This window comes from Stegostoma tigrinum, chromosome 4 (assembly GCF_030684315.1).
Source record: "Stegostoma tigrinum isolate sSteTig4 chromosome 4, sSteTig4.hap1, whole genome shotgun sequence".
In the NCBI taxonomy this organism is placed as follows: Eukaryota; Metazoa; Chordata; class Chondrichthyes; order Orectolobiformes; family Stegostomatidae; genus Stegostoma; species Stegostoma tigrinum.
The window spans coordinates 71,341,540-71,363,262 of record NC_081357.1 but is presented as its reverse complement, the minus strand read 5'-3'; the positions used below and the strand labels follow the sequence as shown (position 1 = coordinate 71,363,262).

The 21,723-nt window shown below is 39.4% G+C and overlaps 1 protein-coding gene across 2 annotated transcripts in view; it reads right to left on the bottom strand.

The window, feature by feature from the left end:
- The window catches only part of LOC125452714 (venom phosphodiesterase 2-like), a 116,854-nt gene that overhangs the window by 52,785 nt on the left and 42,346 nt on the right, over window positions 1-21,723 (bottom strand). For both annotated transcript variants that reach the window (XR_007247583.2, XM_048531428.2), the window contains exons 5-7: window positions 15,174-15,271; window positions 9,164-9,243; window positions 4,165-4,284 (exon numbers count right to left, since the gene is read on the bottom strand). Coding sequence is in view for 1 of the 2 variants with exons in the window: in XM_048531428.2 (XP_048387385.1) it covers window positions 4,165-4,284; window positions 9,164-9,243; window positions 15,174-15,271 (298 nt within the window). In the remaining variant the exon portion in view is untranslated. The remainder of the gene's footprint in view (window positions 1-4,164; window positions 4,285-9,163; window positions 9,244-15,173; window positions 15,272-21,723) is intronic.

The following is a 21,723-nucleotide window of genomic DNA, read 5'->3' as shown; positions in this document are numbered from 1 at the left end:
CACTGCTGGCTTTTACAACTGCTGTGGAACCTCTAGAGGCAGCAGCAGCTGCATATGAACAACTACAGAGCAGCTTTCTAGCACAGAATGGATCTTCAGGCTTATTTTTATTCATTCAAGGAATGTGAACATGGCAGGTTGGGACAACATTTATTGGCTGTCCTAAAAGGTGGTGGCGGGAAACTGAGCTCTTCAGCCTACTCGGTGTACGCTGTTAAGCAGGGAGTTCGAAGGTTTTGACTCAGTTTGATGTATTTCTAAGTCAGTTTGGTGGGTGACTTGGAGGGGAACTCAAGTGTTGTTTTACCCATGTATCTTCTGCCTGTCTTTCTAGATTGTCGTAGTTGTGGGTTTAGTGTCGTTGAAGGAGCCTTGGTGAATTTATGCAGTACATCATGTAGATGGTATATAGTACTGCTACTGAGCATCAGGAGCATGTGCGTGTGTTTGTGGATATATTACCAATCAAGCTAGCTAATTTATCCTGGATGACGTCAGGTTGCACTTGACCACTCAAGTGGTTCTATCCTGACATGCCTTGTAAACGGTGGACAGGCGTGGGGGGTGTCAGGAGGTGAGTCACTTGCTGCAGGATTCCTAGCCGCTCTTAAAGTAGAAGTATTCATATGGATGGTCCAGTTGAGTTGCTGGTCAATGGAAACCGCAGGACATTGATTTTGGGGATTCAGCGACGGTAATGTCATTGAATGTCAAGAATTGATGGTTACCTGCCGCTTTCTTGGCCCGATGTTACTTGCCACTTTTCAGCCCAAGTCTGGATATTGTCCAGATCTTGCTCCATTTGGAACCTGGACTGTTTCACTATCTGAGAAGTCATGAATGGTGCTAATCATTCAGCAGCAAACACCCCACTTCTGACTTTATGACGAAAGGAATGTATTAATGAAGCAGTATAGGTAGCTAGACTGAAGACACTACACTGAATAACTCCTACAGAGATATCTGGAGCTGAGGTGACGGAACTCCAGGAACCACAACCACTTTCCTTTGTACCAGGTATGACTCCAGGGCTCCTTTATGACACACTTAGTTATATGTGGCCTTGATGTCAAAGGCTGTCACTCTGTTTCACCTCCGGAATTCAGTTATTCTGCCCATGCTTGAACGAAAGCTGTAATGAGGTCAGGAGCTGAGTGGCCCTGGCAGAACCCAAACTGAACATCACTGAGCAAATTATTGCTAAGAGCGTACTGCTTGATAGCAGTGATGATGATGATGCCTTCAATCACTTCTTTGGTGGTTGAAGTAGACTGATGAGGTGGTAATTGGCCAAATTGGATTTGTCCCGTGGGGCTATTAATCCAGAAACTCAGGTAATATTCTCGGACCCACATGCAAATCCTGCTATGGCAGATGGTGGAATGTGAATTCAATAAAAAAGTCTGGATTTCAGTGTCTAATGATGACCATGAAGTCATTGTAAGTTGGTGAAAAGACCCATGTTCTTCAAAAGAAGAAAATCTGCCATCCTTACCTGATCTGGCCTACATGTGACTCCAGACTCACAGCAATGTGGATGACTCTTAACTACCCTAGACACGGTCAATAAATGATGTCCTAGCCAGCAGCACCCACATTCCGTGAGTGAATTAAGACAAGACATTAACCTAGCATCTTTTAATATTGTGACAATGTTTCAAATATCTCAGGAGAGTCAAATAACATTGTCATTTTTGTCAAATATGTTCACAGCTATGTCAATCAATACTGATGTTGATTCATAGACATCTGTGTAAAACTCAAAGCTGAAGAACTAAAATTTAAAAACTGCAAATACCAAAAATTTAAAGACAACATGCTGGAAATGTATTAACTTGGCATTCTTTTATTACCAACATGCTATACATATCCAGCATGTCCAATTTTTAGTTCAACGAGGAAAACAGGCATTTTTCAGACTTTCACAAATTGAACTTATTCATCATTCTCTTAGAAGAATGAATGTACAAAGGAAATGTATCATAAGATGATGGCTGTGTTGTAATGTTTTGTGGAATATTTTTAGCATTATTCACTTTAAATCCTTGGGTCAAATAAGGCCAGCATTAATACTCTGTGCTTGAAATGATTGGCTAATTCTTAGTTGGCCAACTGATGGAATATCTTTTAGTTAGAGAGGGAATGCCTCATTGTAAAAGTGCTGTTAAAATTGGTCATAACTGAAAATGTTTTAAACATGGAGGCATTGAATTCACTATAATAGTTAACTAAGAACGGCAAGCAGTGATATTATTTTGCATCTGAACTGAAATAAATCCCTTGTATTGTGCATAGAGCAGTTAACTAGAACACAAAACTTAGAATCATTTCAGATTCAGGCATCAAGTGAGAACTATTTTGAATTCAAATAATAAGCAATGCCAGCACTGGAGATTTAGGTTTCTTGATTAAACTTGAGCGCATTTTATTCACACAAAAAAAAAAGCAGGAAAGATGTTTGACTTAGAGACCACAGTTTTTGATCGCTCAGGCACAGAATTCTGCTTGCATCAGCAGATGCCAAGATGTTTGGTTATATTTACCTTCCCACTCATTTGGAGCACGATACAGAGGGTGTGGAGGTGGGAGCTAAACGAGTGCAGTGTAAACATCATTAGTTTTAAGGAGTGACAAAATAATAACACTGCACCCACAATCAGAAACCACTGTCGATTGGGATAATCGATGAATTAGAAAAAAAGGCACATTTGGATGTAGTGCAGAGTTAACTTGCAAGCAGAAACATAGAATATTTTGTGTCATTTAATAGGTATGCATTCAAATACAGTAATTGCATTAGCTCTGCACAAACCAAGCCACTGAATTGTCCATGATGTTAGGGGCAGAATTTCATGCTCCTCTGGATGGATAGAATTGGAGCTGATAATAAAAGGATTAAGTTAAACTATGGAAATATGCTAATAAGACATTTCATCACAGAAAATGATGTAATGTCACATGGTCTTAGTCATTCAGCCTCATGGCAGATGAAGTCACAATCAGAGATTTCTTAACAGAATTATGCTTTCTTTACATCAGCAGAGTATGTGACTATTCAGTATTAGTCTAAGACCAATAATATTTTACAGACCCCTGGCCCTTGCAATTTCAACCAGAGCTTGATCTGTACGAGCCGATGGTCAGTGGCCAAATAAGACTGCTAAATGTCCAGTACTAACAATTCTAGCAATGACCAGAACGGAGCTTGCCCCACGAGGAACAACCGCACAACAAATCCGGTTTGGCTTTCCCATGGCTAACTAGAGGTGAATCCATCATGCATGTGCATATCTCTGCCCACTCGGGGGACCCAGCATCAAGGAAGGCAGGCAGACCCCTGTGCTTTTGCTGTCAGCTACGCTTCTGCTACCCGTTCTGGCATCACCCACCCTGGTAGCCCTATTCTGTCTCAGTTACCTCTCTCCAAAGATACATCAGCAGGCCCAGATGAAAGACAGTGTTACAATGACGGCAGACACTGTTTCTGCTGCTAGTATTGAACATTTGCTGCCATCACATTGGTGTCAGTTCTGTCGGATGCCTACTCTCAGAAGGAGTCCAGATCCTGCCCAAGTATGAGCCTGATCCTTCAAGTTCCACAGGAACTTCCAAACTGTTCAATACTGGGTGAATGCAGACCCTGCACAAAGTGTCAACTGAATGCACATATATTCTTCATGTAAGATAATATTGGATGCACAGGCAAAGCAGAGACAAGCACGGGAATTCCTAGAGGCCTGGTTGTCCACGAAGAAAGCCATCAATAAACACAAAGCTAGACTCTGTATATACACCATTGTGAAAGGAAACCAGAGTGAGGTAATCCAGCTCAACGGACACCAGGGTTTAAATAACAAGTGGGAAAGCACAACGGCACTTCATCGGAGGCTGTACTGATGATGTTACCCAGCAGGGTAATCAAACATCTGCAGAACAATGGACCAGCTCGGTGAGCCAACCAACCACAAATGCATCCATGCCATTCACTTCAACCACTCTCTTTGGTAGTGGATTTTCATTGGTCGCGATGAGCTTCCTATCTGATTAAATGACAATCCCACCAACAAACCTGCCCCAGGAAGAGGAATTTAAATTCCCTCCTGTTCCCTACAAGACCAACTTTACTGTTCCGATACTCAAAATGTTATGGAGTTCAATACTCACGGGTTGTCCTTTGTACCAAAGGGGATTGAACTTCTCCTCAGTTCGAAGGCTAAAAAAGGCATTCATCTCCACGTCATACATGCGATTTCCAATTACACCATGAGATTCTGGATATAGACCCTGAAATTGAAATTAATAGCACAAGACCTTTCTGGTATTTGTATTAACAAATTAGATTTCAGACCATTAACAGTTTAGAGTACATGAGGAAATCTGGCTTCTTGTGACTGGCCGTTTGACAACCAGTGATTATAAATTTAAGATGGTTAATAAACAAATAAAATGTGGATAAAATCTTCTCTTTTTTTTAAAAAAAATTTTGAAGTGATGGTTGAAAAGAATCACAATTTGGAAAGAGTGGGGAATTGAGACTAACTGGATTACTCCCTGCAAGTGCTAGTATAAATAGGTAGAAATAACATTGTACTTAAAACAAGGAACTAGCTCGCTTGCCCACTTCAGGGGAACCTAAAGGTTCTATACCATTCTATGGCATTCTATACCAGAGGCGTGCAATCTGTCACACTCGTAAAGCCAGTCACATTGCCAAATCACAGGCCAAACCTGAAATGACATCAATCTTTGTTTGTTTATGGTCATAAAGTCATAGAGTTGTACTGCACATGAACAGTCCGACCTGTCCACACTGAATAGATATCTAATCTGATCTAGTCCCACTTGCCAGCATTTGGCCCATATCCCTCTAAATCCTTCCTGTTCATGTAGCCATCCAGACGCCTTTTAAATGTTGTGATCGTACCCACCTCATTACCTGTTCTGGCGGCTAGTTCCGTACACGCACCACCCTGTATGTGAAAATGCTGCCCCTCAGGTCCCTCTTAAATCTTTCCCCTTTCCTGTCGCCTTAAATCTATGTACTCTAGGTTTGGACTTCTCTACCCTGGGAAACAGACCTTAGCTATTCATCCTATCTATGCCCCTCAACATTTTATAAACATCTACAAGGTCTACACTCAGCCTCTGACCCTCCAGGAAAAGTCGCTCCAGCATATTCAGCCTCTCCCACAACATCTTTCCTACAGCAGGAAGCTCGGAATTGAATGCCGTATCCTAAAAGTAGCCTAACCAATGTCCCAAACAGCTGCAATATAATGCCCCGACTCCAATACTCAATGCACTGACCAATGAAAGCAAGCATGCCAAATACCTTATTCACCGCCCTGTCTACATATGACTCCACTTTCAAGGATCTACACAGCTACACCCCTAAGTTTCTTTGCTCAGCAATACTCCTCAGGGCTCTACTATTAACTGTATATGTCCTCTATCCAAAATATTTTTACAACTGACCATAACTTGTGCTTGTGGAAACCAAGGCTTCTTTTAAAAAGTTACTATTCTTACTTTACCTACGGCTCATTTTATCCCTTTCCGATGACCTCAACCAGTTAAGTGATTTGTTACAATGGTGCATTGCCTCAATTGCCTTCTGTGAACACATGAAGTTGACAGACCTATATTCTGTGTACCTTCCACTTTATGCAAGTACAGTGTGCACAGCACCAGCATCACATCCCAATTTAAGTATAAATCAGTCTCCAGAACAAGGTGTCACATTCTATAAAACAACTGCGTTGCTGGTAAGATTACATTATAATACACTGTATTCTTGACAATTTCAAACAAAGTATGTTTTCAACACTGTTGCAGCAGAATTCTGCAGTCTAAGAGACACATCATAACTGGTGTTAAAAGGGGAAAAAACCCTAAAGAAGCAGCAGTAAGAAATAATATGCATGTGAAAGAGGCTAAATGGGTAAGTTAATAGAAAGAGAATATATTTCAAAGGAAAACAGGAGGTAAATGGGGCTAATGACCAATAAATCCCTGGACCTGATGAGATGCATCCCAAGATACCGCAGGAAATAGCAACAGAGAGAATAGATGCATTAGTAATAATCTTCCAAGAATCCCTATAGTCTGGAACAGTCCCAGAGGACTAGAAAATAGCCAATCTGACACCTTTGTTTATAAATGGAAGGAGACGAGAAGCAGGTCAGTTTACTTGACATCTGTTATTGTTGAAATGTTACAGTTTATTATAAAGCTCACAATAACAGAGCGTTTAGAAATGTATAATATGATCAAGAAGAGTCAGCATGGCTTCATGAAGGGAAATCATAGAACATACTTAATTGTATTATCTACCTGAAACCTGTCCTTAGTACATTCTCCTTCTTCAGCTTAATTTCTATTTCCATTGTCATCCAGGAAACTCTGTTTGTACGTTCTACCTTTCACATTTGAGGGAATATACTAGAACTCCATGCAAAGCACTGCTCATTTGAAAGTAACTCATTGCTCAGTTACTGTTTTTCCTGTAGACAGCTCATTCTGGATTGCCCTTTCTGGCTCGGTCACTGTCCCACTGAGGTCAGCTCTCTGCTCAATAGATTTTTTCTCCTCTCTGGATTGACCGATGTCATTATCCACCCTTATCATGAACTTTACAATACAATGATCACTGTTTCCCAGATCTTCCCCTAGTGACACTTGATCCACTTGGCCTATTACACTTTCTGGGCCTGGTCCTTGGAAATGTATCCTTTCTTGTTGGACTGGTCATTCACTGCTGTAGGAAATTCCCCTGAACACAACCAGGAACACTTGCCCCTCAATGCCCCTTACTCTACCAGTATTTGAGTCTATATCTGGGTAATTGAAGTTAACCCATTATAACTACGTTTTAATGTTAGCATCTCTGTAATTTCTCTGCAGATTTCTTCTACCACATCCTTCCCGATAGTTGCTGCTTCACCTAGCGCTGTTCTGAGATCCTTATCTTTGATCCTTAGCTCTAGTTAAATGATTCTGTCCTTGAACCCTCTGAGACATACTCTTTTTTAAGTACAGCAACATTCCTTAATCAATACTTCCACCCCTTCTCTTTTCTTTCCTTTTCTACTTTTCAGAACAACATGTACACAGGAATACTCAACACCCAGTAGCCTGTCCTTGAGCCAGAGCTCTTTTCTCAACAGCATCATATTTTCATATTACATATTTCACCTATTAAGTTGCTACTCATAATGCCAGCTCAAACTGTATAGTCAAGTACACTATGAGCCATGGTAATCTTCTTTAATATTCTTTCCTGGTTCCCACATCGCTGCCAAATTAATTCACCAGCACCCTCGCACCCCACCCAACAGCACCAGTAAATTGCCTCACAAGGAATGCAGTCCCAGTTCTATTCAGGTAGAACTCTTGGGACAGGTGCCATCATCCCCAGTCCGAGTGTCCAGGGACCTAAAGTCCTCCCTCCCACACCATGTTTCCAGCTGTGCACTCATCTGCCTTATTTCAATTCTCTGGAGCCTGATTGTTGTTTTAATTCAATAAAAAGGAAGATATTTTGAATCACGAATGACTCTGTTAAATGGAAAGAGAGGAAAAAAAGGGTCAAAAGAAACAAAGTTAGAATTGCATATCTATAATGACAAATAATTCTCATATAACTTTTGAACATTTCATAATACAATGTCTTACTTTAGAAGTATACTGGCTGTTTGAAAGAGATCAGAAAATTAAAAAACTAAAAACAATTATAAAAAGTCATGGATGACGGTTGACTAAATGGCCACTTGCCTAGAGTTTTGGAAATGTAATTCAGCTGCTTAACACTCACATGTACCATCTCCAAGTCCTGACATGCTACCATGCTGTGACTCCAAAGCATGGCTTATTCCGTATACTCACGTGTTAGTCAAAAACTGATTTGATTTTATTTCCAGCCAGGTATTTACTTCATGTGGCAATGCTTATGTTATCATACCTAATACAAGTAAGTTGGATGGATAGTGTGGTATTGAAGAATCCAACAAAGATTTATTGCAGCTAACTAACATATGTAAATATTAGATTACAACAGGAGGCACCAGTAGCATGTCACACTTCATCGGGAAGATGAAGGGTTTATAGCAAGCCAAAGTCTCTGTGTGGATTAAGCATTCTTCTTAAAAATGAGTTGATTAAACCAACAATTGAGTTAAGTGGATTCTCTGTCTGCCCTACTAATTAATTTAGTCTCCATTTTGCAATTGGCAGAAATTTATAGCTTGATTCCACAGTGTCTCCAGAAAGGGAAACAGCCCAGGTACTGCTTTAAACTGTCTCAGGACTGAGAGAAACCACTGGATTGGGCCAGCAGCAACTCCAAACTACAAACTGTGAACCTCTTTCAATTTCTTACAGACTGTGATTTGGCCAAATTCAGCCTCATGCATTTTAACCTTGATTTTGAGTGGGAGCTTCAAATTAATTACACCAACTTCATTTGCCAGCCTTCATCATCAATCTGTTAAACAATTTGGCACAGGGGGTGAGTGAGGCAAAACTTTTTTCAATAATGTTCTTCCACAACTACCAAATGATCTGCCACTTGCAAATTCAAAATCTTGTCCCTTGTAGCAGGGAGTCAGGAAGGTCAGCAAGAAAACTGAATGTCATGTGCCTAATGGTGTTTTCTTTTTGAAAAATTGATTCTCAACAACGACATGGGATGGTTGTTAGGATATGAAGTAGATGGCTAGAAACAGTGCCACAAACAGAATTTAATATAACAGAATACTGGACAGGGAAATAAGCCTGGGCCCTCACAGGCATAATGGGCTAAAGAAGCTCCTCTTTACAACAAAATTCTATTTGACGGGAAACTAGCAATTTGTACCCAATGCAAACCTTTATCAGGCTTTTGTCTCGTTTAGGTATGATGGGCAAGCTGCAGGTAACAGTTGTTGCTGAATTTTAAAATGGTGATTTTTATATAAAAATATAAGTAAAACAAGATTACCTAGAGTGTGATAGCCTGTGACAGCTCTTCAAAGTAAAAGAAGCCACTTATGACAGAGACATAATAATGGGTCAGGAAGATTTTGTCAACATCAAAATATGTTCTGTCAGCAAGAATTTAATATCATGAAGCAACACATGTATCAGGGCCTGACCCCGTGTCATAAAACAGCATACATCTACTTACTGTGATGACCGTGTAGTGGTTAGGAAAGGTTTTGGTTGGGTACACTGGCGTCAAATATGAAGTATGCACACCACAGGTACCTGCCAAGAATCATAATAAATAAAATAAACTTGTTTTTAATTTCATCTGCTACAACTCACTTTAAGTAAATTAATTTGTCAACATCAAAAGATTTCAGAAATGAGTTTCAGGTATGAGAAAGGTTCTACTATATTGGAAAATAGTGAATGTAACTCATTTAAACAAAAGCTGAAGTAGAAGGCAGCAAACAAAAGGCCAGTTAGCCTAAATGACAATCATAGGGAAGACATTAGAAACTACTCTTAAGACATTGTCATTGGGTAACAGGAAAGCTCAAGGTAATCAGTCAAGAGTCAACATAGTTTTGTGAAAGGGAAATCATCTTTAATCAATTTATTGGAGTTCTTTGAGGGAGAAATATACGCTGTTGATAAAACAGGAGCTAGTGGACGTACAGTACTTGGATTTCAAGAAGGTATTAGAGAAGGTTTGTGGTAGAAAATAAATGCTTGTGGGACAGAAGATTGGTTAGCTAACACAAAATGGAGAGATAGCGTACATGGGTCATGTTCTGGTTAGCATTACATAATGAGTGGTGTGCCACAGGGATCAGTGTTGGATCTCAAATGTTTACAATTTAAATAAATAGATTGGATGAAGAAAGTATAAGTATGATAATTAAATGTACTAATGATAATGTAAAATTGTCCATTTTAGCAGAATAGTAAATAATTATCCAATTAGTCACCGAAACTCCAGCGGGACTAGAATGTCCTAGTGTATAAATTGCAAAGGTTAATATGGAGGTACAAGTAATTATGAAAGCAAATGGAGTATTATAGCTTATTGTAGTTATACAAGGCACTGGTGAGATTACAATGTACAGTACTGGAGTCCCTATTTAAAGGAGACATTTAAATACATTGGAAGCAATTCGGATAAAATATTATGACTAATCCTTGGAGCAGATAGCTTCTCCTACGTGGAAAGGTTGGACAGGATGAGTTTGTATCCACTGGAACATAGAAGAGTAAGACCCAGTCTGATTGGAGCAAGTAAGACTCTATAGGGTCTTGACAGGATGGATGTGAAGAGGATGTTTCTTCTTATGGCAGAATTTAGAACTCGGGGTTCCTGTTTAAAAATTACAGGTTGCTATTTATGACAGAGATTAGGAGAATTTGTGTTCTCAGAGAGGGTCACACGTTTTTTGAATGCTTTTCCTCTAAAAAGGTTTTGATTGCGTTGTCTTTGGACATTTTTTAAGACAGAGATAGATCTTGTTAAGCAGCCAGTCATTAATTTGTGCCTGTCCACTTCACACCAATCCAACTTCTATCATCAAGAATTGGAAGAACTGGAAATGAGGAGGGGTGAGACTTCCAGGCCTCGATTCAGCCCACCATTTTAAAGTTCCACTGAGTCTCCATGGCTGTGTGCAAATCTGTCCCAAACCATCAGATTACACCAAGTGTTGTAGCATTTCTATGTCTTTACTTCACAAATGATCCTTTATTCTACTATTCATTGTCTTTTCAGGTCAATCACAACAATAGCAGTTAGGGAGCAAAGCACTGATCAGCAATATAACTACAATAAAGGACAACTTGAAAAATAAAAATAAAACAAACTGAGAAAGAGCAGATTCAAAATTGAAGCCACTCAAGTTTAAACTTTTAAAACTGTAAAACATTTTTGTTAGATATTTTACCTCAGATACTCTATGGCATCTCTGTATAAATAAATATGTTTCATTGTATATTCTGAAAATCAGGGAGCTAAACTGAACAGCCTCATGAGTGGGCATGGGGATCACAAGGCAAAATTAACTCATCACACCAGTGTAAAGTACACCTTATAAATGACTGCTTTGGACAAATTTTCGATCATCGAGCAAAAATTTCCTTACATGGTCCAAAATCATACACAGCCATAGAGTCATACAGCACAAAACAGGTCCTTTGGCCTAACTTGTCCATGCTGGCCAGGTTTTCTAAACTGACCTTGTCCCTTTTGACTGCATTTGGCCCATATCCCCCTAAACCATTCTATGTACCTGTCCAGATGTCTTCTAAATGTTGTAATTGCACCCAACTCTACCACCACCTCCGGCAACCCATTTCATATATGCATAATCCTCTGTCAAAAAGTTGCCCCTCAAGTTCCTTTTAAATCTGTCCCCTCTCACCTTAGATTAATCCCTGTTAGTTTTGGACTCCCCTACCCTGAGTAGACCTTGGCTATTCAGCTCATCTATGCTCCTCTTGATTTTATAAACCTTTTTAAAGGTTACCCCTCTGCCTCCTATGTTCCAGGGTGAAAAGACCCAGCCTATCCAGCCTCTCCTTACAGCTCAAACTGTCCAGTCTCAGGAACATCCTTGTAAATCGTTTTTCCATCCTTTCCAGTTTTGTATTGCTCTTACACACGGTTACTGCAGTGTGCATCATCTGCAAGATGCTCTGCATCAGTTCATTGATGCTCCTTTAACAGCATTTCCCAAACCCATAGAGCAGTTAAGAAGAGATTTTAACAGCATACTGTCTGGCAAGGAGTCAACTAAAGGTCAATGAGCACAGAGGTCATAGGTAAACAATGGCATGCTATCAGTAAAGTCACGACAACAGCAGAGCTTTGAATGATGAACCATTTGCAGAGGTCAGAAATCACAACACCAGGTTATAATCCAACATCAGAGGGAAAGTCGTGGGAGATGAGCAAGAAGTGCACTGGGATAACCAATCCCAGAGGTAACAAAGGGATCAATGAAGATTTCAATAGCAGATGAGGTGAAAATTGTATAAAGTTAAGAATGTAGAAATGGACATTCTGCATGATGGTGCACTTATTTAGTTTAAGCCAAAACAAATCTAGTTTGTACAGAAGCTTTGAAGTCAAGGCAAAGTCCTTCAGCAGTTGTTACACCTCTCTCCGTAGATTTTTGGAAGTTAAAAGAACACACAAACCAGCAGTCAAAGAAAAACAAATTCAACAATAACTAACTTGCAAGCAGTTGATGATCACTTTAAAGAACATTAGTATGAGTTACGTCCTACCACTTAAGGTGTGTTCACAGTGTGTGCTTGTGAGAGTTCACAAATGGAGCATAGTGCACCTAAATGTGTAGACCTAATTAGTAATGTTAAATCACATGGGATTCAGGGCGAGCTTGCCAATTGGATACAAAATTGGCTTGATGTTAGGAGACAGGAGGTGGTGGTGGAGGGAGGTTTTTTGGACTGGAGGCATGTGACCAGCTGTGTTCCACAGGTATTCTTACTGGGCCCTCTCTTGTTTGTCATCTACATAAACAATTTGGAGGCATGGTTAGTGAGTATGCAGATGGCACCAAAACCTGTGGTACAATGGACAGTGAAAAAGGTAATCTAAGGTTACAAACAGATCTTGATCAATTGGGTCAATGGGTTGAGGAGAGGCAGATGGAGTTTAATTTGGACCAAATGTAAGCTATTCCAACTTTGGTTAAACAAACAAGGACAGGACTCATTCAATTAATGGCAGGGCCCAAGGTTGTGTTGTAGAACAGACAGACCTAAGAGTTCAGATACATAATTCTTAGAAATTTTCATCATAGGTAGACAGGGTGATTAAGGCAGCATTTGATACACTTGCCTTCATTGCTCAGATCTTTGGATATAGGAGCTGGGATGACATATTGAGGTTGTCCCAGATGTTGATGAGGCCTGTGTGCAGTTCTGGTCACCCTAATATAGGAATGCTATAATTAAACTGGAGAGTGTTCAAAAACAATTTACCGGGATGTTGCAGAAAATGGAGGCTTTGAGTTATAAAAATAGGCTGGAACTTTTCTCATTGTAGCATAAGAAGTTGAGGGGTGACCTTATAGAGGTTAATGAAATTATTGAGGGCATGGATAAGGTGAATAATAAGGTCTTTTCCCGAGGGTGGGTGAGTTCAAAACTAGTGTGCATACTTTAAGGTGAGAGGAGAAAGTTTTAAGAAGGATATGAGACAACATTTTTTGACACAGAGTAGTGGCAAGAACTGCCAGGGGAAATGGCAGGTACATGTACAGTTATAACATTTAAAATACATTTGGATAAGTACATGAATAGGAAAGGTTTAGAGATATATGGGTCAAACATAGGCAAATGCGATAAGTTTGGTTTGGGAACATGGTTGGCACGGGCTACTTGGTCTGTTTCCGTGCTGTATGCTTCTATAACTCTGCCTCTAGAAATGCCAATACTGGCATCAAATCAACATTGCAACCAGATTGATGTCATGATCCTGCTTGCTCTGCATATAATTCCAATTTTGTCTATAATTCCCACTTTGTTAGATGCATATATTATAATATAATCAGGCATGAATAGCTGCAAAATGGACTGTGCATTCAGAAAATCCACGTTTAGTCCCTGAACAGCACGTGTAGCACCCATCATTATGTATTACTGAGCCCAATTCATTGCCCAGTGTTCTACAAATCTCTGATAACTTCAACAAACCAGCCACGTTAAAAATGTTGAATGTGCATTTAGCCAAGCATATGTAGTCATAATGAAGCAGCATCAAAATTTACCCTTCTAAACATCCATTTAGATAAACAGCAGAAAAGCATGAGGCATAAGCTCATAGAAATTTGATGTTTTAACTCTCAACAGAAAGAGATTTAAAATTGGAGCTAAGTTACAGCACAAGCAGAGATCATTTCTACCATATGTATCCATGCCAACTCTCAATAGTTTCTTGGCCAGTAACACTTCTGCACCCTTTCCACATAGTTCTGCAAACTGTTTCTCTTCAGGTGCTCAGCCAATTCCCTTCTGAAAATTACAACTGAATCTGTCTCCACTACAACTTCAGGCAGCGTATTCCAAGTCATGGCTGTTTGCTGTATAAAAATGTTTTCCTATGTAGTCTCTGGTTCTTTTGCCATTCACCTTAAATTGGTGCTCCCTGACTCTGATACTTCTACCAATGAGAAGCATTTTTCTCTATCTACTCTGCACAAACCCTTCACAATTTTGAACATCTTCATCAATTGTCCTATTAACCACTTTTCTCTCGTGAGAACAACCCTTGTATCAACAATCTATCTCCATAAGTGAAGTTTCTCATCCGTGGAAGTATACTCATACTCAAATTTTTTTTGCGCACCCTCACTGAGGTTCTCTCATCCTTCCTACAGTGTTGTGCTCAGAAATGTACAGAATCCTCCAACTTTGGCAGAGCTGTAATTTCCTGGAATTTTTAGTCTCTGCCTCTACTAATAAATTTGGTTTCAAGATATTCAAACAATATTGTAAATGAGAAGATAAGAGTTTAAGTTTAAAGCACTGTATGCTTTCCAGTATAATAGTTTTTTTTGTAAGCATTATACTTACATGGTGCAGCCAAGATATTTTGTTCCATTTTCCATTCATTTTCTTATTATTTGGCTCTATTAAAAAGCCTAAGAGCCAAGTAGAGGGAGTGAATATTTCTGTATGTAATGCCAATCAAGTGGGCTACTTTACCCGGGATGATGTCAAGCTCCTCGAGTGTTGTTGGAGTTGAACTTATCCAGGCAAGTGGACAGTGCACCACTGACTCGTGCCTTGTAGATGGTGGACAGGCTTTGGGCAGTCTCACCTCTCAACCATTCCTGTAATCACAGTGATCATATGGCTTGTCCAGTTCAGTTTCTGGTCAATGATAGTCCCTCAGGATGTTGGCAGTGGGGGATTTTAAAGCTTAAATGTTAAAATGCAACACCATCATTGGACTTAATTTTTAAAGGTATAATTTGTCATAGGCTGCCATCTAATTCTATGGTCAGATGCTTGCCAAAAAAAAAAAGCTGATATTTGGAATGTCTATTGAAAAATTGCAAAATGAAAGACACAGTGTATGAATTGAAGTTGATTGCTGGGCAGCAAGGAGTTCAAGCAATAACAGTCAGAACACATCAACATAAAGAACAGAACAGAAAGTATTTATTCTTCTCCCTTTTGATGCTACTTACGCAGTTTGTCTGTAACAGGCACAGAACTCTTCCACTTCTGCCAATAATCAAATCTGAATCCGTCTAATGAAAACAAGATCAAAGGAGGCTGTAAAAACCTGTAAAGAAAAAAGTCAACAGATTTGAAAGAAATTTAGGGTCAAATTGTTGCCATTTTGTTCAGAGAAACAAATATTGAATGAATTATAGAATCCAATTTTTCTGCTGTTCTCATTTTGTGTATAAAATAACACAACTGTAATATTCGTTACATCAGACAGCAATTTCTCATTTAACATCATCCCACACAATCTCAATTTGCAGCATTCAAATCGCCTAGCTGTTGTTTTACATTACCATCACCGTATGCAAAAATTATCTACATATTTCCCACTTTGAACCTGGGAAAAGCAAGTCTCAGGTAACATGGCAGCAGGCAATCTTGGGAGGTTGTATGAGCCTCTGACAGATTCAAAGCAGTCCAGAGAGATTTAGCTACACTGTGTCCAGATTGCATTGTCCCACAGTGGTCTTCAATAACCTTTTTAAAAGACCGTTGCTTAAACACTCACTGCCTTGTGCAATATGCACTGTGCCACTTTGTGAACCACACAAAACAGAAGTTATCTACTGTCCCCATATTTGTTGTCTAGAAATGTTGTAATACTACTTGTTAGTTTTACCCATAAACTCATTGATAATGAATTCAAAATGATCTAATGATTATGAGCTGCTTTCTGCCGAGAGAAGTCAGCAAAATCACATTGCACTTATAGTAACATTAAATACGTTAAGTGTTTTGATACAGGTAAACATGTAGCAAACATCACTAAGGCTCTTGATTTGCCATCAACAGTGATAATAACTAATACCTGATTAAATAAGTCTGCTAAACTAACAGTTCCTTGACCGCAATTGGCTTATATAGAAATAATCAGAGCAGATTTTTGATAGACAAGAAGAGACTGCTAACCACTTGAACTGAATATCAAAGTTAATACCACTTGCCACTTTGTTCAAAGCTTATTCAAATGACTACAAGCTTGCTTGACAGCATGAGGAAACACTATGGTGCAAGTTCAAATATGAAAACCATTTAATACAAGTTGTAGTATGCTTGCTAAGTATAGAAAAATGTGCTAACTAGAAAGACATCAATTACGGAAGCTGCCAGTGTAGATGTTAAAGCAGCTGAACCCTCCATTAATGCATTAAGTTAAATAATTCTGGAGATTGGAAATACTCCTCAACAAGTGTTCAAACACGATGGTTTATTTCAGAAAATAGTGCATTCTAGAACATGCATTTCAAGAGAAGGAAAGGAGAGAGATTATGCCAGGCTTTAAAATAGCAAAGGTTTGACTGCTGTTTGGTGAAAATGCAGATTTTAAAATGAGGCCAATGCTAATTTTCCAGTACCTAAATCCATTTGAGCTTCAGATTTCCAAAGCCTTTCCCCATTTAAAAAATAGTCCAAGCCTCTTTCTTCCCATTAAATGTGTAACTGTACACTTTCCCTCAATGTATTCCATCTGCCACTACTTTGCCCACTCTGCCAGCCTGTCCGAGTCTTTGTGCAGCCTCTTGCTCCTTCAACACTACATTCCACCTATCTTTGTGTCATCTGCAAACTTAGAAACAATACCCTCAGTTCCTTCGCTCAGATTGTTAATGTATAATGTGAATAGTTGCAACCACAACGCTGATCCCTGCAGAACTCCAACTGTCACCAGCTGCCATCTTCAAAAGACCTCTTTATCTCCACTCACTTCCTTCTGCCAGTCAGCCAATCCTCTATCCATGCGTAATCACAAGGGCTTTTATTTATCAAACCTCTTCTGTGGTACCTTGTCAATGGCCTTCTGAAAAATCCAACTAGCTTATGTCCAATAACACTCCTTTGTCTAACTTGCTCATTATCTCTTTAAAGAATTCCACCAGATTTATCAGGAATGGCCTCCCCTTGATGAAACTGCGCTGACTCAGCTCTATTTTACCATACACTTGCAGGTGCTTTGTAATCTCATCCTTAATAACAGACTCTAAATCTTAACAATAATTGAGGTCAGGTTAACCTGCCTTCAGTTTCCTATCATCTGCCTCCCTCCCTTCTTGAACAGGGGTATTACATTACCCAATTTCCAGTACTCTGTGACCTACTTGACTTCAGTGTTTCCAGAAAGATCACCACCAATGCCTCTACAATCTCCTCAGCTATCTCCTTCAGAACTGTGCGGTATAGTCCATCTGGTCTGAATGATTTATTCACCTTCAGACGTTTCAACTTCCTCAGCACCTTCTCCTCAGTGATGGTCACTTAACTCACCTCTGCCCCCTGACTGTCTTGAAATTTAAAGATTTTGAGAAGATTTGGAGCTGGGCTTGTGGATGAGGTTGTAGGCTTGCTTGCTGAACTGGTGTGTTTGATTGTAGATGCTTCGTAACTCTCCAGAGGCACACTGACGATGTTGCCTCACAGGGTGACAAAATGTCTGCAACCAAACACATTGGCTCAGCGAGCAAGATTACAACCTCTTTCAAAGTTCTGGTAGGTTGCTGGCATCTTCCACAGTGAAAACTGATGCAAAGTACCTATTCAATTCCTCCGCCACTTCTTTGTTCCCCATTGCTACTTCTCTAGCCTCGTTTTCCAGTGGTTCACTGTTCACTCTTGACTCTCTCTTCTTTTATATTACTAGGTAGGTTACACTCACATTTCATCTTCTCCCCCATTATGGCTTTTTAAATTACCCTCTGCTGGTTTTCAAAGACTTCCCAATCCTCTGGCTTCCCATTAATCATGGAACCTGTACAGTGTGAAAGCAGGCCATTTAGGGAAGGGAAACTGAAGAGCCATTAATAATGGAAGTAATAGGACCCAACAAGAAGATGCCAGAACTGGCATAAGGGCACTTTATCTGAATGCTCGGAACATTCAAAAAAGTGAATGAGTTAACAGCACAAATCATGGCAAATGGGTACGATTGAGTGGCCATTACAGAGACTTGGTTGCAGGATGGTCATGACTGGGAGTTAAATGTCCGGGGGTATCAAACTGTTCGGAAGGACAGACAGGAAGGCAAGGGAGGTGGTGTTGGTCTGATTTTTAAGAATGATATCAGGGCAGTAATGAGAGATGATATAGGTTCTACTGAACAATAGGTTGAATCCATTTGGGCGGAAATTAGGAATAGCAGGGAGAAGTAGTCACTGATAGGTGTGGTCTGTAGGTCACCAAACAGAGGCATCATGGTGGGACAGGTAATAATCATAGAAATAGCTAATGCATGTAAAAATAGGACAGCAATTATCATGTGGTATTTTAATTTACGTATTGATTGGTCAAACCAGATCGGTCATGGCAGCCTTGAGGAGGGGTTCGTAGAATGCATCCGTGATAGGTTCCATTACATATTGTTCAAGGAAATTATAAGGAAGCAAGCTATTCCAGATCTAGTCCTGTGTAATGAGACAGGAATAATTAATGATCTCACGGTTAGGGATCCTCTCGGAAGGAACGATCACAGTATGGTCAAATTTAAAATACAAATGGAGAGTGAGAAGGTTAAATCCAGTACTAATGTCCAAAGCTTAAACAAAGGAGAGTATGATGGGATGAGGGAAGAGTTAGCTAAGGTAGAATGGGAGCAAAAACTTTATGGTGTGTCAATTGAAGAACAGTAGAGGACTTTCAAAACGATTTTTAACAGTGCTCAGCAGAAGTATATTCCAGTGATAAGGAAGAACTGTAGGAAAAGAGATAGCCAGCCATAGATGTCTAAGGAAACAAAGGAAAGTATCTGATTGAAAAAAAATACATACAAAAAAGCAAAGATTAGTGGGAAATTAGTAGACTGGGAAATCTCTAAAGGCCAATAGAAAGCCACAAAAAAGTTATCAACAGAAGTAAGATAGATTATGAGAGTAAAGTAGCTCAGAATATAAAAACAGGCGGCAAAAGTGTCTACAAATATGTAAATTGTAAAACAGTGGCAAAGGTAAACATTGGTCATTTAGAGGATGAGAAGGCCAACTGGGAATGAGGAAATGGCTCAGGCATTAAACAGTTATCACAGTGGAAGGCACAATGCCAAAAACTGATGGCAAGAAGGTTATAGCAGGTGAGGACCTAGAAACTATCATTATCACTAAGGAGGCAGTGCTGGGCAAGCTAATGGGATGAAAGGTAGACAATTTTGAGCCCAGCATTTACCTCTAATCTTGTTGATCCTGTGCCAATTTGCCAATTACCACAAAAGCATTTGTGGGCATGCCTTCAGGGAAACAGAAGAAGATTTTGCCCTAGCTGTGAATGACTTTTTTGAAGTGTAATACGTTATTAAGACCATTGATAATATGCGGATAGAATGGAATTAGGTCACCTCAGGAAGGTGTGTGGTGAATGTTATGACTCAATTGTGTCAAAGCCAAAGGCTTCATGGAATTTATTGAGAAAAATTAAAGAAACAATTGTAGAAATGGATTGGATTGGAGGAGCTTAACACAGGGGATGCTGCAGAACTGTTTGCCCTCCCATGCAAAGCTATTTTCTATTGAGGAGCAGATTTAAATGAAACAAGAGGGCTATGGAGGAGGAGGAGGATGAGTAAAAAGAATAGCCAACAAGACATTTCGCTCAAAATCACTTTGTGCTGCCTTGAGAATCCTTGAAGAGGCAATGGCCAATTTTGATGGCTATCACCTTGACAAAGAGTATAGTCCATACATGAACAGAATCATTAACATTACAGTCAATTGCTACAGGGAGCTTTGCAGAGTAAAGCAAAATCAAAAAGTGTAGCTACATTTGGAAAACATCTTTAAAAGCTCCATTGCAAAGAATCTCACTAACTGTCTCCAACATATCCATTCTAACTGCCCTTACAAGAAGTTTCCAATACTTCTACCACCACTCATCCACTTCCCAAAGTGAGGCAAGGCTTCACACTTTGTTTTCCTAGCTTTCTCATATTTCAATAAATTTATGGTTCATTTTGTGTACATTTTCTTAGCTTTATAATCGCCTAGGGGTTTCTGGATTTTCAATTTCTCAAGGGTGTTTTCAAATTCAAATTCTTGCTTTATCCTTCCCCAGGTCTATAATGGCTTCCTGCCAAAGAATATGTGACAACACCGAGGCTTTAAGAACTTATTTTGTCTTTTTCTTTGAAGGAGAGATGTTGAGACAGAGACTTGAGCAGTCTACTCAAAGCCAATAAGGTGAAGAGCTTGAGGCACCTTGGTACTTTTTTTAAGTTGGAACAATGACAGCAGCCTCAATGGGTCAAGCTCCCACAAAACCAGTGTTTCAGCAGTTATTGGAGTCTTGAAGCTGGATGTGGAAGCTCTTATTCCCCTCTCCGTCACAGCTAAAAACCAGGAATATTCTTTCTGCTGCCAGAATTGCACATGCAACAATCTATTATGCTGAATTTGCTTTTGCCAAGGATTTATTTACAAGTTGTTACTATATTGGAACAATTGATATTTATTAGAATTATGGATTATTAAACTACTAGAGTTAAGTTTTCCCAATTCTTCTTTGTTTTGTTGCATTTCAACTCAGTGTATGAATAAAGTGTGTTTTGCTTCAAGCCTGGTAGTTTGACCAATCGAACTGCATCTGGAAAGCAACGCCTACCACTTGCCCTTAAGGCCTATGCTATCATCTTGAAATGTTTTGAATGTGTTTGGTCTGGTCCACAAAAAATGCAATTCTTGTAGTTCACTACATGCCAGAATTCAGTCATTTAACCATCTCCTTCCTTTGCCCAACACTCCAGGGATTTCCTTCCAAAATATTTACTGTAAAATCCTAGTCATCAACATGTCATAAGACAGGCTGAGACCAGAGCTAAGCGAGTCTTGAAAAATACAAACAGTTCAATGGCAATGCTTATTTTGGATATACCAAAAGTCATAGAGTTATACAACACAAAAACTGTTCCTTTAGTCTAATCAGTCCATGCCGACCATAATTCCAAACTAAACTGGTCCCACCTGCCCATATCCCTCCAAATCTCTCCTATTCATGTATTTATTCAAATGTGTTAGTTTCTAAATTTAACATAATCTTCTGTTCAGGTTATTACATGGAAAAAAGTTGGCTGAAAATGTTTAAGGGCTATCTTGTTGTATAGATGCAGCTAGAAAAGAATCATATTGTTCAGTATTGTGGGTAACTGTACAAGAGTTAATTAAAAAGGGTTTTGTGCTAACCTTATATTAATTATATTGCTAAGCTTAATGCTAAACAGATGGAGGGTACTGTTTAAATATGTTGATCACATCTAATTTGGTAAGTTTCCCTTTAAAGTGACAGTTTACAGCTGGTTCTTTAACTTACTCAAATATAACACGACACTGTACAGTCGAAGACACTGAACGAATGACATTGCTGAGACGCAGGGATATTGGTAGATCGGGCAGGAAGCAGAACTATGTAATGCTGCATTATGTGAATAAACATATTAACAAGGAAAAGATCTCTGTCTAGTTTCATACTTCACTATCTGGCTGAGCTGCATTTAACACTTGGGAAATGGCTTGGAGGCTTGGCACTGGATTCTCC